Below are 24,814 nucleotides of genomic sequence, written 5' to 3'. Positions count from 1 at the left end.
CAGCTGAGACTGTGACCCATTTCAAACGACGACTGAAGACCCACCTCTTCAGGCTGCACCTCTCCCCATCCCTCCCTTCCCCCCTGTAAATGACTAAAACTTAGGGTTGTAACTAGGCAGCTGTTTCATAGGTGACTTAGTCGATGCGCCTGTCTTAACGACTAATTGTATTTTTATTTATTTTTATTTTTCCATAGATTGCGTTGTTGCCGTTCTCGTTGTTAGTGTTAATCAGTTTAACCATCAGGGTCCAAGTTGAACTATGCGGTTGTTCCCTGTACTTGGACCGGTACTTCTCTCTAGGGTTTTCGTCATACTTGTTCCTGGTTATGGTTATACACTTTGTTGTACGTCGCTCTGGATAAGAGCGTCTGCCAAATGCCTGTAATGTAATGTAATGTAATGGAAGGAAACACGACAAGACTTTTACGTTCTGACCCCTGGACTTCCACCTCTGGTTTTTGTATCTTTATCATACTTGAATGGCAAGACATTGGTTTGATCTAAGTACAGGTCCAGGAAACAAAATGATGTTTCTTGGGGGCCCAATAAGTTCACTTAAGTATCTTGATGTTCATACTGTTTCGACTTGAAAACTCGTGAGATTTTAATAAAGAACTTGGGATTTAACAAACCACACGCGCGTAGGCCTACGTTATATATGTTTAAATACTGAACAATTTATTATTGACGCATAATTTATTTGGGCACGCAGAAATGGAAGTAACGGCACAAATTAATAGATGAAAAGATGAAAAATTGAAAGATCACACACGACATTACCTCACCGGCTCAAACCAGAAGGGGGCAGGAACTGCACAGAATATTCACTGTCGGGGATTGTCTACCAGCAATGCTCCTTTCATACACTGATGTGCATGTACCCATTGACGTTTGTTTTATTCTCGTTTGCCCCTCCTTTTATAATTAAATCGAACTCACAGGCTCAGTTTATATGACTGATATGTAAAATATACGTTCGTGTATAATGTAGCTATCTCGTTTTAAGGAGGCACTAGCAGGTAGCGGGGTCTCGTCAGGTGAAGCTATTCTCTATGTGTAACAGGCACAGCACCCCCTGCTGGAAAGACGAAGAGCTGTTTGCATCAATTATTCAGGTAATACAGCACTGCATCAATGTTATCAAGTCCATACGTCTTATTTGTCTCATTTGTATGAAACAGAGCTCATCCATCCAGTTCAAGACCGATAAGACAAAAAAACCGGCCAAAATTCTTCAATATCATGCATTACTTGAAAACAGACGATATAATGCTGGTCACGTTAAAGAACTTCGCTGTTCATATTTCGGTGTGGCAATTGCGCACGGTTTTTCATGCACTGTTACTATGTTTGGGGCATAGCGCCACGCCGTTAGCCAAGACCTCGAATGCCCTTTGAGTTTCCCCAGATATTGCGTATTTGACGATTGGGCATCGCAGTCAAACAAATGCGTTTGGGACACAGTATAGGTTGCATCATCAAAATGTGCGAGTGAGCGAGAATTTGAGCTTTCCTCGTTATACTGTTGACAACCTACAGATTCGCAAGCAATATGGTAATTAGCTTGACAGGCTTCATACACATCTGCTTCTGATTTCAGGATGGGAATTTTCGCCCTATTTCAGAGGAAATATTAAATCTCATTTGTATGAGAGTGTTCCATTTAAAATCTAATACTAAACAGCAGGCTTCACAAAATCATAAATTCCATTATCACTAAAGTACGAGAGTACTCATTTATATTAACTGTCCACTTTCACTAGAAGGAAACCCGACTTTACCATTCGTATTTTCTAAAGGGGTGTTAGTTCCCTGTTTTCACGCAGTTGTATAATAGACATGCATCTATTAAGTATTGTTCCTTTTCAGTGTTATAGTAAGCATAATTTACTATTTTCTGTTTTCGTGTTTCTGGTAACTTAAGGAATTCTTCAGTCAAATCGTTAAAGCAAATAATGGTTTGCTCCTGCAGCCTATCAGTTCTCTTTAGTGTTTGCCAATGTTGGAGGTGTAACTGGGGTCTGTCCCTCGAAAAAAGGTAAAATATTGTCATTGAATGTGCATTCACACTGCATTTAAAGGTATAACGATTCCTGTAAATACAGCAGCATTGTATTGTTTTGTCGATAGAGTATGTTAAAATCCAGACGACTCGTAAATGGAGGATGAAACCGAGGGGGTTGGAAGATGCAAGTGGAGTGTGGTGTTTGGTTGATTTTCAGCCATGATGTCGCTTTTAGCCAGCTAACCAGCAAGTTAGCTATGTAACAGTACTATGTTAGCTAAATGTCACAGTTTACGCTGATATAACGGCATATACTTATTTTGTGAATGTGCATTTGTTGACAGTTTCCCACAGTGAGGTAAAGTAATTGCTAACAATGCATCGTAAAAAGGATTGCACATCAGAATCTCAACCGAATGCTGCTGTCAAGTCAGCGAATGAGCCGGTACACAATTCCAGTGGATGATGTTGCTTGCTAAGCTTGCCGGCGAGTTTCGCTCAGATTTATTCAGAAATGCCACTTCTTGCTGAGGTGCGTTTGTTTATTTAGAGTAGTATTGCGCAAGCATTGTGATCGTTCTGTTCTAGCTCGGTCGCTTGCAATGAAAAATGTATATAGTCGAAAGGACGTGTGTGAGCAACGACCCAAATTGTTGGGTCGCAGTGCATACTGTAACTTGGCCATAGCTAATGAACAGTGCTATGTACTCAGTTGGGTAGCCTGGAAAAATTGTGTTCGTTCACCTTGTTTAAAACGAGAGCACCAAAACACATTTGCCCAGATTTGAACGTTAAAAAATCACCCAGCTATCGCGAATAATCTCTACAAAACTAGCAAGCTGGCTACATTTTTTCGGAACCAGCAAAGGCGTAGATGTGATGACATCAGCAGAAGAATGCAATACTATTTTACATAACTGACTTACCAAAGTAATCTTTTGTGCTATTGGATTGCAAAAAAATCTATTTAAAAAAAATCCAAATGTCCATAATATTAACGTTATATTATCTTAGGTAATAACAAACATCTGTGACCTCTTTTAAACTATTCTGTTACTGTCCTCTGATTATATTTTTAAAGGTGTATTTCTGCAGTACACCACTCGGCAAATATAATTTCTGAATTAGGTTGCTAATTGTCTTTTTACACTCAGGACACATGTAATTCATGTCTGCTAACCAATTTCTAAGGGTTCTGGCTGTGGGGGGTGTTGTTGCAGAATCATCTGTTGACCTTGAACTTTGACCTGTGACCTTGCCTTGGGAATGGCATGTGGCTATCTGTTTTCTGTGCATTTAATTCCGCACCTTCAGACTGCTCATTCTCACAAGTTTGGTGCTGTTTACAGAATTCTTTATTCTGCGTCTCTTCGCTGTCCTTTTCAAAGTCAAAATGGAATTTGCCAGAGTTGGGCCCGTTAGTGGTAATGTAAAAAAAAGAAAGAAAAAAAGGGGCCTTCAAACAACTGGGTTTGATCTAACTATATAGATGGCAGATACGACATCTGCCAAGTTGTGCTTTGGTGGGGCATGTCACATAGCCCATATAATCTGTCTATGCATTTGTACATTCGCCTATAATTTTGCATGAACGGCACACCAGGATGTATAGTTTTTTTCCCCCTTTTTGTATCAGTCGTGCAGTTTTGTTGTGCCCGGAGAATGCTATGGCCTGCCCTCCAGAGCCCAGTCGGTTGTGAGACTGTACATTGAGTAACAATGTAATATAATAACAGTGATCCTTAACTTTCCTCAGGACGACAGTAAAAATCTAAATAGGTTTTACTAGTTGTGGCAGGTGAGGCCTTCGAGAGAGCTGGGTCAGGTTGGTTGGCACCTCCTGTTCACTGTTCCAGCTTGTGGATGTGCACTGGAGTGGTGCTGGCAGGGTTTCCCATGCACAGCTGTGACTCCGCCTGTCAACTGGGCATGTGCAGTCCGGCTGCACGAGCTGCGTATGAAATGTACTCCTTCAATGCAACATCTGTGCAGCCCAGCTGGACAGCGGAGGGGGGTGGGGTGGTGTGAGGAAGTGGCAGCTGGCAGTATGTGCCATGGCAAAGAGTCTGAATTTCTGGAGGAAGTTTCAGGAAAGAAGCAGGCCTTCAAATGCCAAATTCCAAATTTCAAACTGGGAGAAAAGGAGTAATGAAAAGGGAAAAAAACTGGGACTAAAATGCCTTAAAAACAAACCTGATAGGCTGCTGAATGAATGAGGCCTGTTGAGGCACTTCTCTAGTGTTTTAAGGGGCCCCATGGTCTTAGTATCTAATCTGGACTGTGACAGGGCTGGCAGTCCTGCAGTGCGTCCCATAATTTACTTTAGCCCATATATAGATCAGTTTCTTTGGCAACGGTGTTTCATGTTGGGTGGGGAACTGAGCTCTTAACTCCGAGGTTGCAGGTTCGCTGCTGTTGTGCCCTTAAGTAGAACTGCTTCAGTAAATATCCAGCTGTGTAAATGGATAGTGTGTGAAAGAATGTCTGTTATGTGTCGCTGTGGATAAGAGCGTCTGCTAAATGCCTGCGTGATGGAAAATACTAATTTTATTTGGTGAGAGGTCGGTGACGCATCACGCATCAGTGACCCCATCTGGTAAATTGGAAGCCCACAGACTGCCTGCACTACATGCACATGAAGTGTCGTCCTCCAACACACCGTGAGCCTAACTAGGGTACAGTGGAGTCAAAAGCAGCAGCAGTGTGGCATTGCATGCTTTGGAATAGACCACATAGTGGTCTGTGCTCTTTGGAAGTCACAGAGAAGGTTGTAGTGATGAATGTGAGAGTATGCATTGTGCATTCCAGATTAAGAGAATATATCAGGGGGGAAAAAACAAGAGACACATGCACAAGGTCTCAAAGAATCGGTTGGTAGCAGAGGGTGTGGCCAGTGTCAATAGGGGGACTGGGCAGTGCCAGCTGGGGGGTGTGGCCAGAAGGGGGTAGAGGTAGATACCAGCAGGGGAGAGGCCAACACAAACAAAAAATTGTAGGTAAAATGATGGCCCTTGAACCAGGAAGTAGTAATGAAAATAGCATGTAGGCCTAATAGTCTCCTAATCACCAGTAGTCTCCAGTAACATAACTAACAATACTCCCCCATTCAAATACATTTACTTAATGACCTTTTTGCAACCCCTTTACCCTCTATAATGTGACAGAAATGTGTGCTGGGTTGTGGTAAAAGATTGTGGTTGGGTTTAGTCTGCACTAATCTGAGTAACTGCTAGCCTAATTCTGACTGAGGCCTTGTGAGATAACTGTGTCATTTGTGGGTGCAACTAAGAGTGGGAGTGAGTAATTATAATGATAAATAATTTATTGCATTTATATAACGCTTTTCTCACACTGAAGGTGCTTTACATCGATAAGGGGGAAACTCTCCTCTGCCACCTTCAATGTGAAACACCCACCTGGGTGATGCATGGCAGTCATTTTGCACCAGAACGCTCATCACACATCTGCTGAGGTGGAGAGTGTCAGAACAATTTTTAACAAATTAAACTGGGGGGTGATTAGGTGGCAGTTTGAATTTAGCCAGGACACCAGGGAACACCCACCTACTCTTTGCTATAAGTGTAATGGGATCTTTAATGACCACAGCGAGTCAGGACCTCAGTTTAACATCTCATCCAAAAAACGCTGCGTCTTACAGCACTCTTTATTTGACCAGAGGGGAAAACTGCCCCCTTCTGACCCAGTGAGAAATATGTGTGAGTGAGTGAGAGAGAGAGTGCGCGTGTGAGTGGGCGTGTTTGATCTTCCTGTGCTGAAAGGCCCTCACTTTCTTCCTGCTGCACAGACGATGTGACTCCCTTATATGACGCTGAGCTCAGACGGACTGACAATGAGCAAATCTCACCAGCACAAAGACTCATTGTTCACGCCATTCCCGCCCATAGACCAGCAGCAGATCTGGCCGGGAGATAATGTTGATTTTTAAATTCATGACTTCCAGATGAAAGAACGACCTCAGCACAGTGCTGGGGTCGCTGTAGACCAGCGTTTAACAGGACTTTTGTGCAAGTCTTTTCCTCATCTTGAATGCAGCCCTGCATTGGTCATTATTTACATCCTGTCAATGTCGTTTGATTAAAAGCATCTTCGCTTGAAGCAGGAAAATGCACAAGAAGCCAAGCCGGTAGTAGTGAGTCTCCGATGTGAGAGAGCCGTGTGTGGTGTATAACTGTGAAAGTGCGTAGAAGAGCTGGCCGTGATTTTGGGCGTCGTCCCGGCAGGTAGAGGATGGCACAAGTGAAAGTGCAGATGGCCGCCCCCGTGTCGGCGTCGGGCCACTCCCCTGTGGCCCCCTCCGCGGCCGCGCCCAGCCCGGGCCCCATGGGCCTGCAGCCGTCCGTCAACGGCACGGGGCCGCCCCCTCCCGCGCCCGCCTGCCTCAGCCCGGGACCCGGCTTTGTGGAGTCCGCTGTGTTCACAAAGCCCTGCACAAACCCGCCAGGTAATGCTGGCCATTCCTACGCATGATTTACAGAGGTGTCAATGAGCAGACTGACAATGACCTATATAGTTATGCACACCGTGCCGAGGTATATATGTATCTGCAAGGTAAGTAGCTATGCACACAATACAGAGGTATATATCTGCCAGGTAAGGGTGAGTCAAGAGCTACCAAATCATCTCTCTCCATCCCTCCCTCTTTACCTGCAGGTTCACCCCTGGACTACATGGCAAACCCTAAAGAGAAGACTCCCATGTGCCTGGTCAATGAGCTGGCCCGTTTCAACAGGATCCAGCCCCAGTACAAACTCCTGAACGAACGGGGGCCAGCCCACGCCAAGGTACGCGCCTGCAGCAGACTCCCCACTTCCTGTCTCACAAGGCTGACCTTGAGCCTCAAGGAGGCTAAACATGGCACAGGATTCCCTCTTTATAAAAGCTGACTGGTGGCTGCAGTGGCAGTTTTGGTATGGGTGTGAGGGGAAATGGGACATCTTTTAATCAGAAGTTTGCAGGCTTGAATCCTAGATGAGGCACTATCTATCATAAGGCCAGATTTGTGGAATGTTGTGCAAACGTGCAAAGGGAGCTGGTTCCAGCCAAGCCAATTGTTTGTACCACTTTCTTTGATCAAGTGTTGTTACCTTAAGTAAATCCCCCCCCCCCCCCCAGATACATAAGGCCTGAAGCTGGAATTGGGGTGGTGATGGTTTGATGGTGTAATTGAGGTGGTGACGGTATGCAGGTGGAATTTAGGTGTTCATGGTAGAATTGGGGTGGTGATGGTGTGATTGTGGATTGGGGCTGTGATGGTGTGCAGGTGGAATTCAGGCAGTAACGGTGTGAACTGCCCACAGATCTTCACAGTGCAGCTGGCTCTGGCGGATCAGACCTGGGAGGCTGAGGGGACCAGCATCAAAAAGGCCCAGCACTCCACCGCCTTCAAAGCCCTGACTGAGACCAACTTACCCAGGCCCTCCCCACGCTCCCCCAAAATGGAACTCAACAGCAACCCAGGTGCAGCACTGCGCATAGATGCCAGATTGTAGGAGAATGTTATTTGTGGATAAAGCGCTGCCAGATTACATGAGTATCTTTAATTAGAGATGGGAATGAGGGTTGCCAGGATGTGTGTTTATTGCTTATGGAAGACAGGGATGTGCTCACTCTCTCTCTGTGTGTCACAGGTAGCATCACCCCTACAGTGGAGCTTAATGGGCTGGCTATGAAGAGAGGGGAGCCAGCTATCTACAGGCCGCTGGACCCAAAACCCATGCCCAACTACAGGGCCAACTACAACTTCAGAGGAATGTTCAACCAGAGGTAACCAGCCAAACATTACACCAGATGCTCTATGTGCAATGGTGATATATCATCTCCCAGATATTGTAGATCCTGAAGGTTGAATCGTGCTCTCTGTTTGCCTGGAGGAACTGACCAATCGGGGCCTTTCTTGCGTGTTTGTGAAAAAGTAATAGAGATTAAATAGTGGTGTGCACGGATTAAGCTTCTTGTGGATAAAATGTCTCCTGAAGTTAAAGGAAGCCTTGGTCTCAGTGTCTGTGATGTTATGTGTCTTTTCACATAATCAGAGCAAATGCTCAGATTGCACAGTCGTTTGCATTTGATTCCATTCTCATAGTGAATTTTTTGTTCACTGTAGATGTGTTCTACTCTAAGGCAGTGGATACACAAAGAACTCCCAAATGTATCTTCAGTACCAGTGGTTCATTTTTATGAGTGTTATGAGGGAGTCAATAATTTTCTTTGTCCAAAAGAAGAAGCTTTTAAGAGGCTTGAAGAAGTAAATTACGTGCTTCCTGCCGAAGGGAATATAGATGTAAAAAACTGACATCTGCTTTTGGTATATGGTGTCGTGAGCAGCCATTAAACAGTTTCATGTTTCACCACTTGAGGGCAGCACGTCCTTGGCAAACTTTTTGAGTTGGGAGCAGCATGGAATGAACACTCTTTAGGCCATAATGGGATGGTAATGATTTAAGGATGTTCATTGTTGTGGTGAGGTTAGTGATATTTCTTGGTCAGTTGGAAAGTAAGGTTTGTCGCTGGTAAAGTTAGGAACTGAAAGGGTTCAGATGATTTGATCCAGCGGACTGAATGGAAACACAAAGTGTTGCCATCCTTGTATTCTTTCTATAATTACATGATTATATTGGTACTACAGGAATTGCTGAGATCCAAATACATATTTATATGCTTTTTTATTTTCATAATCCTCCTGGATTTCCATTTCCTTCATGACCTGTTTTATCATATTAGATGATGTTTGCTCAGGCAGACTGTTCAAAGTACAATGACTCTTCCATCCCCAGAATTCCTCAGGGGTTAAGATGGGGTGTTTTTGCTGCCAAAACTGGAACAAAGCTGGTAACTTTATTTCCATGTTTAATTTACTTCCTGTCTGGCACTGATAATTGGACATGCTTCATCGTCTGTCTTTTCTAACCCTGACTGGGAGCCAGGGAAGATTACAGAATGTGCGGTCTCTGATTAATGATTCTTGGGCTAAGCACTTTCTCAAGAATGATGTAATTCATTTGGCCTCCGTTTATGTGATGTCATAAACAGAGCCCCAGTCTCCACTGTGAGTGGAACACCTGTTGGAATGTCCAACCAGAATCTGCGTCATGTGATTCCAGAAGCTTCTCTGAGTCTTATCAGGCCTCCTTCTCCATTGAGAAAGACCATGTAATAGTTCAAAGATATTACTCACAATAAGTCTGCTTTCAAGAATTTGTGTTGCAGACTGTTCTGAGCACTCGACTTTGTCATCGTCTGGGGAAAGTTTATGAGACTCATGCTGATAGACCATTTGAATATCTGCGCTAACTTAAAGGTGATGATGATGGTATGAATCATATAAAATTTCGTACTCAGTGCTTAGGCCTAAATGCCTAAACGAGAAGTCCGTTTCCTGAATCCAGCACAACGCAACTTTCCAATAAAAATAATTAATGATTTTAGGCACTTGGCTTACACCCAACTGCGAAGACACACAACACGATGAGTGTGAATGAAATGTTGGTTGGTGCGCCAGACTTTCCTTTTGTGAGACTGGTGTTCCCCAGCAGCGATGCTCTCTCAGATGGAAGCTACACTGGGGCTGGTGCACTCACGCAGTTACACATGCAGCAGCTATACGTCAGTCTCAGTCGCGCCTTTTTTGTGTGTTCATAATGAAAACCCTTTGCGTTGAATTCCTGCAGTGACCTGCAAAAGGAGCAGGCCTATATCATCTGGTATGATTAGAAAAATGCAGGCAGTCTTCCAGACAGGAGCCTGCTGCGGCCCCTTACTCCGCAAAAATCTATTCTTCTAATCTAAGGGCCAGGGGTGTCAAGTCCTCGCATTGACTCGCTGTCTGGTGGCAGGTGAAGCAGCTCCCGGTTTGCAAAAACACCAAAATTGCACTGTAATCACAAAAGTGCCACCCAGATTAATGAGACAAATTATCTGAATGTACACTGCCAACCTGAAGATGGGTCTGTGGTGAATCCAGTCTTGGCCACAGTCAGAGTAACTGTGAATTGTACATTACGAATGCAGATTGGTGGAAATGTATCATATTTTAACATGTAAATAACACACAAGATTGAATATTAATTGAGTATGTCCAGTTACATTGAGGCATAGATCATTTATCTTGAGAGCAAAACTGATTCTTTGATTAATGTCGAAGACTTTTTATATTTGTTTTGCATGTGTTTGCAGAAGGCCTCTTGTTTGGTGGTATAAGTATACTAAAACATACGAGGGGAATTGTCCTATAATGTGTGTTATGTTCACAGCCAATCATGCTCTTTCCCTGGTTTCCATTGAAATACTGACAGTCTTTTTCTTCCAGAAGGCATAACAATGTTTTCAGCTCCAGTTGTGTGTGTTAAACCCTGATCGTGAAGCACCAAAGACATCTTTGCATCGAAAAAGCCTTTCATTTGAGTCGATTTTAAATGAGGTGGCAGACTTTTTTGTGGCTTGTCACCCCGCTCATTTGGAAGGGGGGATCTTTGAAGGCGGGTTTTTACATAACCATCTCGACTGAGAACTTAATTGCGAGATTCCCGTGGTTTTGTAACGACTGTTTCAATTATCAAGCCGGCTGCAGTTGTTTTTTTTCTCAGGGCTTCTGACGTGTCCCCCTTTTCTTTGTCGAGGACAAGCAGCTCTGAGGTAGGCAGTCGACCGCCGTTTTGGGTTTGGTGGTGCTAATTGGACCGATGGGGCTCGGTCACATTTCAGGCTGAAAAAACAGACCTCATTTTCACACTTATCTAACCTTCAGAAGCAGGGGCCATTTTAATCATCAGGCTTTGTACGTGTATGCGTGTTGAATATGTTCAGTGGTGACAGTTGGGGGTGGTGAGTACTGTTGCATCATGGGTAGATGTTGTATCATATATGTTTCATAAGCCCTTTGTCCACCTTCCTCCTCTAGCCTCAGGAAACATCCTCAGTTGCTTGGTGCAATGGAACTTTAGCACTTCAGGGTTTGTGTATTTATTTTGGAGTCAGGAATGAAGGGGGAGTTCAAACAAAATCCCTTTGTAGCGTAGACAGGAACCCCACAGGAGGTAAGTCATGAAGACATCCAGTGTTCTCCTGATTTTTCTGGTCAATGGTTATTGGGCTGGTCCTGCTGGGGTCCCATCCCACTCCTCTCAGCCACTTCCCGTACATCATGGGCAGGGCCTCTGTGGGCGTTCCACAGGAAATTCGGCCTTCCAAGATTGTGTAACAGCGAAGAGGCACCTAGACCCTTCTCTGTGTCTGAGACCAGAAACAGGATGCGTCAAAAAGGACCAGGATATGGAGACAGGAAACGGGACTCCTTGAGAAGACTGGTAGTTGAGACAGCAGACTGAATAGACAGTGATAATGGACAGGAAGTAGAGGCAGGAAACAGGAATCATAGATAAGAGACAGGAAGTGGAGACGAGACCAGAAAACTTCCTGTTTCACAAGTCTAACATTGCGCTTATAATCCACTTCCCCGATGTCCAGCTAGAAGTTACTTCCAGACAAATGCTTGTCCACACATGTGCCTGGAGTTCCTGCCATGTACGGTCCTTGGTGGGGGGAAAAAGCCATACTGTTGTGTGCTTTTTCTTAATCAACTGGTGGCAATAAGACCCCACAATCTTTCTCAGACTATGACAAAGAATGACTGTAACAGTGTTTTGCACACACCAACAGTGGCAGCGCTGTACAAAAAGACAAAAACTATTGCATTTGTGTTTTAGCGAGAGCAGGATTATAATTTGAGACCTCTCTTTATGTAATATATTCATAAAAAGTCCTGGAGGTTTTATGACGGAATGATGAAGTTCTCATTTGACTGTTGTTCTCCCGGATGGTGTTGAGTCTTTTGTAGATCTTTATCTTGGTGGTGTTAATTGTGAAATGGCGTATCTTCATGCTTGAGCGGTAAGCCTATACTGGATTTCTCTGCTGTTGTCTAGTAATTATTTTAATGAATGGCTTAATGCGTTGCGTAACATATTCATTTGCAAGACAACAATTGTGTTAGAACAGGCGTAAGCTGTTCTACTTTGAGGTGGATCTCTTTTTTAAAACTGACCTAATTTACAAATATAAACAACTGTATAAATGTGTGGATTTTTTATGTACATATTCTCTATTGAGTGTAGTTGGACCATATGCACAGATTATTTTGACCATTATAACATGCATGACATAAATATAATGCTTTGTAACATATAGCATGCATTTATACTTCTATTGTTTCTTTTTCTTTTAAAATGTTTTAAAAACTGTACCGACGTACAATTTGCAAGCTTTTTAGGTTTTTATTCTCCCCACCCTCCTCCCCATTCGGATTTGTGTCCCACTCCCAGGTACCATTACCCCGTGCCCAAGATCTTCTACGTGCAGCTGATGGTGGGGAATAACGAGTTCATCGGCGAGGGCCGGACCCGCCAAGCCGCCAGGCACAACGCCGCCATGAAGGCCCTACAGGTCCTGCGCAACAAGCCAATCCCAGAGAAGGCCCCACAGGTAGCTCCTCCCACAGCTCCTTTTAACGTCCTTACTTCTGAGCTCCCTGGGATCTTTTTCACAGAAATTTTGTGCATTAAATGGCGCGAGTAGCCCAAATATAATAGTCCGTCTCAAAATTTCCTGGGCACTTGCGTGGCTTTTAAGCGATATTGATTTGTGCTTTGATTGATTTGAGAAGGAGGAGGTTTGAATAGGAAGAGCGTGCTTTGTTGCGGGGAAATGCATTTCGAAACCCTTGTCAAAGTGACCCCATCCATTTCAGGGCCCGGAGGAGAAGAAGGAGGCGGAGGAGAACAGCGATGCCAGCAAGTCGGAGATCAGCCTGGTGTATGAGATCGCCCTCAAGAGGAACCTGCCCGTCAATTTTGAGGTAAAACCGAAACCGAAAAAAACTAAACCAAAAAATAACAGAAGATTTCTAGCTGTGCTGCAGAGAAAGTGCAATCATACTCTCACCTATGGGATTCCAAACCTTTTCTTTTCAAGGCCCCTTAAAATACAGTCTGTGACTGAGGACACACTATGTGGGAACATGTCTGAATAGTAAAGTCTTTACATTATGGATCGGTTTAAGACATGTAGCCACGTAGTACAATATAAGTATTGAATAATTAAATTCATCCCAATGTTATGTATGTGTAAGCTAGACAGCTATTTATTTTAGCTAATGTCTAACATATGTCAGTAAGGTTATGCAGCTCGCAGAATGGCGGTCATTCTTCACAGACTTTCAAAAAAGAAAAGAAACGTTCATAACTGTGTGATGTACAAGCACTGAAGCTGCAGATAAAATAAGCAGGGAGCACGCACTAAAATGAAACGGCATATTTTTTGTGTGTTATTTAACTGTTCATTAACACAAGCTCAGAGCCTGAAGTTTTAGTGCCGTAGCAGTTATGTCTAGACAGACCAGTTTATGTCAATGCTACACTTTTGACTAGACTGGCTTCTACTGCTTACCATCCTCAGGTTCTTAAGGAGAACGGTCCCCCTCACATGAAGAGCTTCCTTACGCGGGTGACCGTGGGCGAGTTCACGGCCGAGGGGGAGGGGAACAGCAAGAAGCTGTCGAAAAAGCGGGCGGCGCTCTCCGTCCTGCAGGAGCTGAAGAAACTGCCTTTCCTCCCCGTGGTGGAGAAACCCAAACTGCACTTCAAGAAACGACCCAAGACCATTCTGAAGGTGAGAACCTGGATTGTTCTGAAGGTTATTTCCAAGACCAAACTGGAGATTTGAGCCAATACTGTACCAAAGGTAACCTAGACTATTCTGAAGGTTAGAAGCAAGACCATGCTGAATGTTAGAACCAAGTCCATGCTGAAGGTTAGAACCAAAACCGTTCGGAAGGTTAGAACCAAGTCCATGCTGAAGCTTAGAACCAAGACCATTCTGATGGTTAGAACCAAGGACATGCTGAAGCTTAGAACCAGGACCATTCTTAAGATTAGAACCAAGACCATTCTGAAGGTTAGAACCAAGAGCATTCTGAGTATTAAAACAAAGACCATGCTGAAGGTTAAAACCCAGATTGTTCTGAAGGTTAGAACCAAGTGCATATGGAAGGTTAGAACTAATGGTGACGGGAGTATCTGAGGTGAGGTTTCCACTAGAGGTGACATTGTGGTGAGGGTGACTTGTGAGATTGCCTTGTACTGTAACCCCTGTGTATGAGGTGAGCTGACGGTAGCATGTGTGGTAAGTTTGCCTTGTTTGGGTTCTGGTGGCACGTGTGGGTGCTAATCGGGGGCGTGTCTTTAACAGCAGGCGGGGCCAGAGTACGGACAGGGGATGAACCCAATCAGCCGCCTGGCGCAGATCCAGCAGGCCAAGAAGGAGAAAGAGCCCGAGTATACCCTGCTGTCTGAGAGAGGCATGCCCCGACGCAGAGAGTTCATCATGCAGGTAACCAGCCAATCACACACTTCTTAAATGGCCGTTCACGCGCTGGTGTCCAATCACAGACAGATAGCCAAAGCCAGCCAAACACACGCAGTGACTTAGCTCTAGCCGACTAACTAGCCAATCGCACGAAGCGGCCAGTTATATGCAGGTAACTGTTACAGAGGCGGGGTCAAGTGTGGTGCTTGTGCTTATGTGCGTCGATCCATACAGGTGAAGGTGGGGAACGAGGTGGCCACCGGAACAGGACCCAATAAGAAAGTGTCGAAGAGGAATGCGGCCGAGGCCATGCTGCTCCAGCTGGGCTACAAGGCGTCCACGTCCCCCACGCAGAGCATTCCAGAACAGGTGTCTCATATTCCCATCCCTCTCATCAGCTACTCATCGCTTTCATTGGGTTGGCCTCTAGCTGTCAGGATGGAGCTGGAGGTGGCTGGGTAGGGGCGGGGTGGCAGGGTGGTTTCTAAGGACATGTTTATTTTTTTGTTTTATTTATCATCCTGGGTGTCTTCCATGCAATGACCCTACATCACACCTCAATTAACTGTTCCTCTTGAGGCCTGAAAAGCACAAGCCATCTGAGGTTAAAACGATCTTACACCTTGTTGTTTTAAGGTAATGCACACAATTACATGTAATGAGCTCTGATTGGCCTGTTTGGACCTGTCAGAGGACTGCTATTAGTTATGTAGCTTAGTATTCTAACAGTCATGGTTCTTTCTTTGCCTTTGATGGTCTTGACACAATAGGAACAGTAGGACATGCTATTAAATATTCTTTTGTTTCTATAATTGCATTATATTAAATGTATCTCTGTAGCTCTGATTCAGCATTATGTCACCATGGTTAATTTCACAGCTGGTGGACAACAAAGGCTGGAACGGACAAAAGACATCATTTCCTGAAACCACACCCAACAGTGAGCAGCTTTTTCTTCCTTTGAAATCTTTTTCTTAATGTCAAAAAGGCAGCTATTCAGGAACAAGGTCCACCTGTTAATTACATGCATTGATAAACGCCACTCGGAACTCGGCCTCAGAAAGTGAGCGTCTCACTCCAAAATATGTCCAACACCCACCCACCCCCCCCCAGGTCAAAAGGGACTCCTCCACCTGTCTCCAGACGTCTACCAGGAGATGGAGGCCAGTCGGAGCAAGGCGGGCCCCGGGGCCCCAGTGAGCTACCTGCCCGCGGGTCCCTTCTACAGCAGCACGGCGGCCATCGCCCGGGAGCTGCTGCTGAACGGGACGTCCCCCACGGCCGAGGCCCTGGGCCTGAAGGGGAGGGCCCCCGCCCTCACCTGCACCTCCATACAGCCCTCCCAGCAACTCGACTACCTGGCCCGCGTCCAGGGCTTCCAGGTGAGCCGGCTCTGATGCCCCCGCGCTGCGGTCAGGGCTCTGCTCTCTGCTCTCTGCGTGTGAGTGTGAGTGTATGTGAGCCGTGAGTGTGAGTGTGAGTGTATGTGAGCCGTGAGCCGTGAGTGTGAGTGTGAGTGTGAGTGTGAGTGTGAGTGTGAGTGTGAGTGTGAGTGTATGTGAGCCGTGAGAGTGAGTGTGAGTGTGAGTGTGAGTGTGAGTGTATGTGAGCCGTGAGAGTGAGTGTGAGTGTATGTGAGCCGTGTGAGTGTGAGTGTGAGTGTGAGTGTGAGTGTGAGTGTATGTGAGCCGTGAGAGTGAGTGTGAGTGTGAGTGTGAGTGTGAGTGTGAGTGTGAGTGTATGTGAGCCGTGAGAGTGAGTGTGAGTGTATGTGAGCCGTGAGAGTGAGTGTGAGTGTGAGTGTGAGTGTGAGTGTGAGTGTGAGTGTGAGTGTGAGTGTGAGTGTGAGTGTGAGTGTGAGTGTGAGTGTGAGTGTGAGTGTATGTGAGCCGTGAGAGTGAGTGTGAGTGTGAGTGTGAGTGTATGTGAGCCGTGAGAGTGTGTCAGCGTGTTTTGTGTTTTGTGTGTGCGTTTGTGTTAGTGTACGCAGATGGAGGGGTATCTGTGTATGTGTGTAATTGTTACAGTGCGTGTGTGCATGTGCAGCTTAGGTGTGTCATTTAGTCAGTACGTCCTCCTGAAAAGGGGACAGGCCAAGCAGCTGGTGGGCTGACCACAGACTTTAACCATTCCATCAGCCACGGTCTGAGTGTACGTGTAGGAGGGTATCTGCTTGCATAATCAGTGGCATTAGCAAATGGAAATTCTAAAACTGTCCAGAAGGCTGTTATCTTTGTCCTATGACCCTGTGACCCGAACACCAGAATAGCCCGAAAATCTATTCCTGGCCGTGACTATGCCCGTAAAGATGAACTTCATCCCTAAAGCTGCTCTTTCCTACATGACAAATCAGACAGGGTCTGGAGGTGGAAATAGCTGTGCATTTACTGTATGATTATTATTATCTGTTTGTTTCAAACTACATGCTTTTTAAAATCGTGATTTTAATTTTCTTTGAAACTTAAACCACAACATATGAAAGATTATGCTTGAAGTAATTTTGTCCTAGTTTAATATATATATATACATTTGGAAGAACTTTTTTAAATTTGTAGCAATGTGAAGTGTTCTTGCAGTGCCAAAAATGTCATGATCAGCAAAATGGCATATGCATTGTATAACGATGTGTAATCGTGTATCGTTATATTCAATATTGATTCAAGAGGCAAAAGTGTATGTTGTGTATTAAACCAAAATATCTGTAGAATGTGGTTCAGGTATTTGCATTGACAGCTTGTGACTAGATCAGTGAATGGCAGTGCTCTCTGTTTTTGTGGAAATCTCTTTTTTTTTTGTCTTGTGTACGAGAACTGTGCCTTTATGTCACAGTGTTACAAAATACTGTTTCATAATACCATTTTCCAGGCCTCGATGGGGCCCTCAGATCTGATGAGAGAGTTGATGTGTAGCTCAGTGGAGGGGGTTTGAGGGGGTGACCAGCACCACTGTTGTGGGAGTCCACCTTAACTGACCTCAGATCAGTCTGTGGAGTCTTTTTCCGTGTGCTTGGCCTTTATGTGTGTGTAGCCAGACTGATCCCAGAGCACTGAGTGAGGCGTGCAGTAATTAAGGACAGAGCACGTCTCCCTGGGAATTTTCTGCTTTCATCTCATTCAGTGGACTCCTGGGGTACAGACATTTACATAATAAAAACCCCAGCAGTGGTGTGGTACAGAGAGAGGAGAGACAGGGCGGCTGGCAAACAGATGGGTGCAGAGTCTGAACCTTCTCCCATAAGTACTCATCCACAAAAATAGATAAAATGAAAACATTGCTTCTCTCCATGAGTACACATTTGTTTATATGTGTAATTACCACTGTAGGTATCCTTTAAAATCCTCAGCCACAGAACTTTGCCACTGCAGGAGTGTTTTTGGTTGACAGAAGTACACTGAAGTGCTCCTGTATTTCTTGCAACAAGCCTTGACTGACACAGCTGTGCAGCGAAGCCCTGGCAGACTGGCGTGACGGTGATGTGGTGTTTTCATGCGATGTGTGTTGTTTGAAGAAGGAATGGCATGTGACATAGACTTGTCTTTTTTTGCACAGGTGCAGTACAGTGACGGTCAGAACGGCAAAGAGCACATTACCTACCTGACCCTCTCACCTGTGCACATGACCTTCCACGGCATCGGAAACTCCATTGAAGCTAGCCATGACCAGGTACGTTTCTACTGATGTGTTGAAACTAGCCATGACAAGGTACATTTCTAGTGATATGTTGAAGCTAGCCATTGAAGCTTCCTTGGTTGAACATTTGTGACTAATTTGAATATAATATTTAATGTGTTTGTGACTTTAATTTTGAGGCTTAGTTTGCTGTTCAGGTAGCTCACTCCTAACCATGCTTTATTCCATATTCAATTTTCCATAAACAATCTGTGAAATTCCTCTGGTAGACGTCCTTTTATCCTTCCATTAGTGAATTTGTAACAGTTGTACTGAAGCAGACAAGATGGGATTACAGTTTTCTTGTTTCATTAATTGCTGCATAATCCCCTTGTGATGCCTGTGTTCTTGTCCAGTTACGCAGTCTGGAGGGGCTCCATTGTGTGAGGCCATCCAAGCAGGAAATCTCACGCATTCTGTTATCTAATATTTATATGGGAGGCTCCCTTGATTTTACCCTCCAAAGCCCTCTCTCGCTATCCCTCTCCATTTTTCCAATTTTTCCTGCAAAATCTCTAATCAGAATCATACTTCTATTCACAGAATTGGGAATGGTGTCTGTGCAGTGCAGGTACTGCCCGTACCTTTGGTGATAGTTAATCATTAATTAGTCATTAATGCATTAATGCATTCCTCACATAGAGGTGCTTTATTGGCTTTTGACACACGGCCAAACCAAGACCCTGCCACCAAAAGAGAATATTGAGTGTTTGGAGACACTCGTTGACCGCCCTGGCTAAACTCAGAGAACACTTGGCACACAGCGAGCGCAGGAGTCTTGTCAGATGTTGTTATTATTTTAATTAATTTGCTTGGCAGACACCTCACCCTGGGCTTAGGATGCCATTCAATTATGCGGTGGCTTTTACTCGTCTTCTGGCGTAGTGGAATGCTTGCGTAACAAGCGTAACTATGGCTGTTTGTGCCAACGGTACTCAACACAAACAACAACAACAACAACAACAGAAAATATTACGCCAACTTTTTAAGTCTCAGCAATTTCAAGAGGCTTAGAATTTTGCTGTGCTTAGTTACAGTGGTTTCAGTGTTAATGAAGACACCGGTCTCTCAGCCATAATTAATGCGCTTAGTGTGCCTTTTTTCAGTATTTCTAAATCACTTATTAGATTGCTCTTATGTAAGGCTTTTCATTTACTTCACTTTGCCAGATACTAATTTGGGAAGTTTGGCTTTGGTTCTTCATGAGCAGTTTTCAATCCTTATAATTCAGTACAGAATCTAATGTAAGCAGTCTCTAAATAACAACTTGACACAGACAGAAAAAAAGATGATTTAAAAATTAACTGCATGCTACAGTATTTTCCTGTTTGAGGAAACGTTTACAGATCTATCCAGTATGCTGGTTTGGGAAATCAGTTCTGGGTCAATTCCTTAAATTAAGGAAATGAAGTGGACATTCAGTCGATTAATTGAAAGATCCCCACAGGATATCGTGGGCATTTTTAGTTGATTAATTTAATACCTGTTACGGTAAATTTCCTGAGTTGAAACGGAATTGACCCTGACTGTGGTGGAAATGTGGAGTTGCTTTCGTAACAGAGCCATGACACTGGCTCTGGAAATCTCCCCCCCCCCACGCAATCGCGCTGGCTGATGTTCCGTTTTTCTTGGCGCCTCCGGGACATTCAGACACGGAGCGGAAAGACGAACGCCGGAGCGATAGAATCTGGAAACGCAACAAGGAAGAGCACGATGCGGCGGGAAAGCCGCTGTCGTCCACACGTCACTTTGATTGACATCTGCCCCTTGTTACTTTTCTCAGTGGATAAAGTATTTCAGAGGAATATTGTAAATGACAACCTTGTTAAATAGAGATAATATAATTATTTAAAAACAACATATTTGCATATGGGATTAGTGCATGATCCATTTAATTGCCCCATATTCAGCTCCTGTTTTTGTCTCCCCAGTTTGTGTTAAACCTATCAGAAGGTACACACCCTGGTTAAGGGCATAAATAATCCTCATGTTATTTAGCTTCGATGCTTGCAAGTGACTGGCACTGCATTGAAATACAAGGAGTAGCTTTGTGGCATTTGCTAACGGGTCTTATTGAATTTCATCCTGAATATGGGAGGCTCAGTTCTTGGCGTAATAAAGCTTTTGCCCTTAAGTCAGGGTCTCATTTGTAAATATCTCTGTAAATATCTATTTAACTATGGTAACTATGGTTAAGGGCATCTTAAAATGAATAATGTGATGTGAAAAGAGATGCAGTCAGGAAGGAAACTCATTTAATTTCTATACAAAGAAGCATCCTTGCTTCTGGAAAAAAGCAGATTCAAGAAAAGCATTCTGACATTTGGTGATGCAATGACCAAATTTATGCTTCTGTTATCATGCCGTAGGGGAAACCTTGGTAAATCATTCTGTAAATCTTGTCATTTGCATATAAAACCTGTTTGAAATACACTTTGACATTTAGCTTCCTAATCCAATCAGACAGGGAAATAACACGTTTTGGTGTTGTTTCAATGGGATCTATCAACCCCTCTGTGTTCTATAAAGCATAGATTTTATTTCCCATATGATGAATGGAATTAAAACAGTGAAATGTGAGCAAGCATGTGGCATACAAGCAAAACTAAAGTTCGTTTTTGAAGAATTGGGTATAAAACCTGGATTCAGAGCATGTGCAGCTAATTCTGTGCTCAGCATGCATTAGACCTATTTCACTCCATTTTTTAGTGTTCCGTTGTTGAACATTTTGCCCTTTTCTCTGTGTTGTCTGCGGGCATTTGGAGGGATCTTTTGAACCTTGAAGGGTCCAAAAGGCTTTTGGTTGTTTTGTTTGTTTTTCATCAACATACAACTGCCTGGTGCCGCAAGGGAAGGTACCATTTGTTTTGGGAGAATCTGCTTGCACAAGACATACAGACCTGATCTCCCTTGTCATTTTCCTCGCTCGCTTGCCCTTTTTTAATCGGCATTGGGAGCTGCAATAATGGAAGGGGAGAAGGCTGGTAATCAGGACCAGTGAGTGGCTGACCGGCCTGCCCCCTCTTTGTGATGTCACACTTCACCAACCATTGTGTTCTGGAATTTCCCCAGAGGGAACACAATCTAGGGATCGCCCCTCCTCCCACACGCGTTGTTCCTCAGTGAGGTGTTTTTAGGGAGATCCCATAACAGGTGCATAAGCCCTATTCAGAGCTCCTGGTATTTTGAAGAATCGCAGTATTTCTGGGAAATGTCCCTACGGTATACTCCTGCTTTTACACTGCACAAATACAATAAGATTTCCTCAAAATTTCAACCTTTTTCACGTCCCTTAATAATTGCAAATTAAAGCTATTGGGGCTGGTAAAACATCACTTAAAGCTCAATGTTATGAAACTTTCAACTGTTCGTAATTTTCATCTGTAGAACCTGTTGTAAAATATAGACATTTTATTATGGATATCAACAAAAATATGAAAACATCTCAATAAATCTTCAGTCCTTTGTTTAGCGTTTCATGAAGGTGTTTTCATACAAATAGCATGTTTTATATTTGCCGATTGACCGTAATTTCAAATGTTCCGCTCAGTGATATTTCACTGAACTGAAAATATTAACGGGTCACTGTGAATTTATAAAGTTTGAGTAATTTCAGAGTGCTTCAGGTTGAAATATAGAGGGGACTGCGTTGTGCCAAAAGCTTGAGATGCACACTCTGTACAACTGAACCGAAGCCAAAGCTGGTTAATTCATTGAAAACATTTTCCGAATGATTACATTACCGGAAAGTGAAAGTGTTGTAAAAAGAGTTGTTCTCGCCAAGGTCACCTTGCAGACAAGAGAGATAAGTGTCTGTTTTTCACTCTTGGTGTTTTTGTGTGACTCACAGGCTGCTCTAAGTGCCTTGAAACAGCTGTCTGAACAAGGACTGGACCTGATGGATGGACCAATCAAAGTGGAGAATGGATCGGGAGACCAATACACGCAAGCAGAACTGTAAGTCTTATGAACAGGAATGGATGAGTGAACAAAATTACCAAAAATAACAACGCGTCAGATCTGACGCAGTATGTTTTAAGATCTATTATCATTTGGCTGCTTGCGGTGTTTTTTTTTTTATTGTGAGTAACGGTAGTGCTAACTGTAAAACCCGAAACTTGCGTCACAGCGATGGGAGAATACTCCTGGTGGAGAGAGACCAGACGATCAGTCTGCCCTTATCTGCGATTCTTCCCCTGGCTGACCATCAGTTTATTGGCAGTGAAGTGCACATTCCCCTGCGCTTATCTCTGGCTCGTCACATTTTCTCCTCCGAAATGACACAATTGCCTGCCTCATTCCCGCTCCTCTGGATACATGCAAAATTCCCCAGAATTCCATTTAACCTTGTCAGCGGTTAAACATTGGGAACATTTTTAATGTCGGGAGAGAAATCCGTGAAACTGCCGCTACTTTTGAATCTGTGATGCTCTCAGCTGAGCTGCGCAGTCACTGCAGCTGCAGGACTATGCAAGCACTGATACACGCAGGTTTCAGGGGCCCAGTCTCCCGGTGGGGTCCCTATTGAGGGAAGAGTTTGGGGGGAGCCCCAGGCCAAATATCTCCCTTCCTGGGTGTTTCGGGGAATTGTGCATCAAACGGTGCCCATCATCTGAGCCACATTATGAACACTGTAATATTGACTGACATGTTTGTCGCCAATCAACACCCTGAGACGACCAGAGGAGGATGGGCTTCCCCCTTGAGCCTGGTTCCTTCTGAGGTTTCTTCCCATCTGCCACAGGGAGTTTTTCCTTGCCACTGTTGCCTTAGGCTTGCTCCTGTGGGGGTCTAGGCCAGGGTTGTCTGTAAAGTGTATTGTTACAACTGCTGTAAAATATGCTATACAAATAAAATTTGATTTATTTTATTGATTGATGGGTACATTGCTGCCCCCTGAGGACAGGAGCCTCAGCTAACTTTTTTACTTTAGAGCCCCATCGATCAGCAGTTTGTGGTGTAAAACACATGGCGCCTTAGTCTTGTGTAAAATACTGTTTCATTGGGGAATAAAGAAACAAATCTGTCCGTTGTCCATTGATTCCGAGGTGGATTTTATATTTGAGTGCGTCGTTCATTAACATGGTTCTTTCTCTCCCTTTCTTCCTGCCTCCCTCTCCCTCTCCCTCTCTCTCTCTCCCAGACAGGGGAACCACCTGGGTGACCGAATGGACAGTACCCAGTCAAACTCAGGCACTACCACTCAGGACTACAAAGATTCAAAGGTCGTCGCCTAGGAGATGCCCCGCCCCCCAAAAAAGTGCCGACGGACGCGAGCGCGTCCTTATGAAGCTGTCAACCGCGCAATGAGAGTGGGCGTGCACCAGAAAAAGGACTAAATACCGTGAAAACAAGTCTATGTGAAGACAACACTATCTGACACATTAAATCGTATCGCTAATTTTCAAAGAAAATTTAGTTAAGACAAAAGAAATATAAAGCACATGAATGAATCAATGCATGGTAATGTTAAATTGTGGGAAATTGAACTGAATGTAAGTAGACAATTTCCCCTTTTAATAGGTGATTTTTAAAATTATTTTCTTTCTCCAGTTAGTTGCCCTGTGGTATAGTAAAAAAAAATATATATAGATATATAAAATATACAAATATATATATATATCATGTCATTGAGAAAAACGAAAAAGTTATAGAGAAAAAACTAGTGTAATTTAATTTTGGTTGTTTTCCTGTTTAATTTTACTTTATGAATATCGAAGCTTGAGTATTTGAAATGAGCCGATGCCAGTGCAGTGTGAGTTGTAGTTGTTGTCTTCATATTAGTCACCCTGCTTATCTTTATCACGCTAATATTCAGCATCCATCTGTCAGTACGGACTTACGTCTTGCAGATACAGACGGTGTGTGCAAAACAAGTACAAAAAAGAAGAAAAAAAACTGTCAACAACATATAGGTAACAAAACAATAGAAACTAAAAAAATTAAATGAAATTCATGAAGAGCTGGACGTAATATATATAAAGATGCTATCTACAGGGGGGAATGTGGGGTCTTCAAGATGAGGTTACCTCTCACCACCCTGGTCATGTAAGAAGACCGTTATATGTGTAGTGTTTACCCATCTTTACGTTACTTAAGTGTCTTTTTTTTAAAATCTGTTCATTCTGAGACCAAGAGTGAAACTTTTGTGACTCCAGGAAATCCCCCCTTGCTGTGGATGCATTGTGTGATGTCCAGCCATCTGTTACTGAATGGCTAATACAGTAAACATGACCTCATTCAATGTGGAAAAGCCTGTGTGGTGTTTGACTTCCTTCAGGACTGCAGGGGAGAATCCACCCAGCGTTCATCTTTGTCTCTCGCTGAGTGGGCGTGGCCCGAGTTCGGTTCAGAGTTGTGCAGGTGGCTGAGGGAGCGTGCGTTTGTGTCCCCGCGTGCTCACGCGTACGCTTATGCGTGTGTTGACCATGCTCTTTGTTCTATGCATGTTTGTGTCTTTGTGTGCCTGTGTGCGTGTACATGTGTGTGCTTTTGAAAAATAACTTTTATTAAAAAATGGAGGAGACAATGCTGTCCCTTTACAGTAAAAAAAAAAAAAAAAAAAAAATGTATCTTGCATTTTGTCCTTTTTAATGTGATGAATGGCCACAGGGCCAGGGGCTGTTCAGTGGATATTAAGATTTCACCACAAGTTTTTTTCCTGTCTATTTCAGGAATATTAGTAAAATCTAGGAAATTGTATTCCTTGGATTAGGTGGGGTAGCCATATATTGATTTTCAAAAAAAAAGTACTGGGGT

The 24,814-nt window shown here is 43.8% G+C and overlaps 1 protein-coding gene across 2 annotated transcripts; it reads left to right on the top strand.

Moving 5' to 3' along the window:
- Positions 1–1,928: 1,928 nt before the first annotated feature.
- On the top strand, positions 1,929–24,308 carry LOC118233671 (double-stranded RNA-binding protein Staufen homolog 2-like). 2 transcript variants are annotated; one of them, XM_035429497.1, is made up of 15 exons: positions 1,929–2,041; positions 6,250–6,470; positions 6,680–6,810; positions 7,327–7,486; positions 7,657–7,792; positions 12,346–12,505; positions 12,771–12,878; positions 13,478–13,690; positions 14,273–14,410; positions 14,621–14,755; positions 15,266–15,326; positions 15,500–15,768; positions 17,936–18,049; positions 21,906–22,012; positions 23,199–24,308. In XM_035429497.1, the coding sequence occupies exons 2-15, from the start codon at positions 6,257–6,259 to the stop codon at positions 23,290–23,292; spliced, it is 2,040 nt and encodes a 679-aa protein (XP_035285388.1). In that variant the 5' UTR covers positions 1,929–2,041; positions 6,250–6,256; the 3' UTR covers positions 23,293–24,308. The 2 variants fall into 2 exon arrangements, with proteins under 2 accessions (XP_035285388.1, XP_035285387.1); XM_035429496.1 differs by having other exon boundaries at positions 1,930–2,041; positions 14,270–14,410.
- The last annotated feature ends 506 nt before the right edge of the window (positions 24,309–24,814 follow it).

Source organism: Anguilla anguilla, chromosome 8, assembly GCF_013347855.1.
Source record: "Anguilla anguilla isolate fAngAng1 chromosome 8, fAngAng1.pri, whole genome shotgun sequence".
NCBI lineage: Eukaryota > Metazoa > Chordata > Actinopteri > Anguilliformes > Anguillidae > Anguilla > Anguilla anguilla.
The sequence above is the reverse complement of the archived record's forward strand: the minus strand, read 5'-3'. Positions and strand labels throughout refer to the sequence as shown.

Excerpts from the sequence above, each read along its gene's own strand:
- LOC118233671 (XM_035429496.1), top strand. The coding sequence starts at position 6,257 with ATGGCACAAGTGAAAGTGCAGATGGCCGCCCCCGTGTCGGCGTCGGGC. Across the intron at positions 6,811-7,326 it reads GGGGGCCAGCCCACGCCAAG|ATCTTCACAGTGCAGCTGGC; the intron begins GTACGCGCCTGC and ends AACTGCCCACAG. Across the intron at positions 7,793-12,345 it reads AGAGGAATGTTCAACCAGAG|GTACCATTACCCCGTGCCCA; the intron begins GTAACCAGCCAA and ends TCCCACTCCCAG.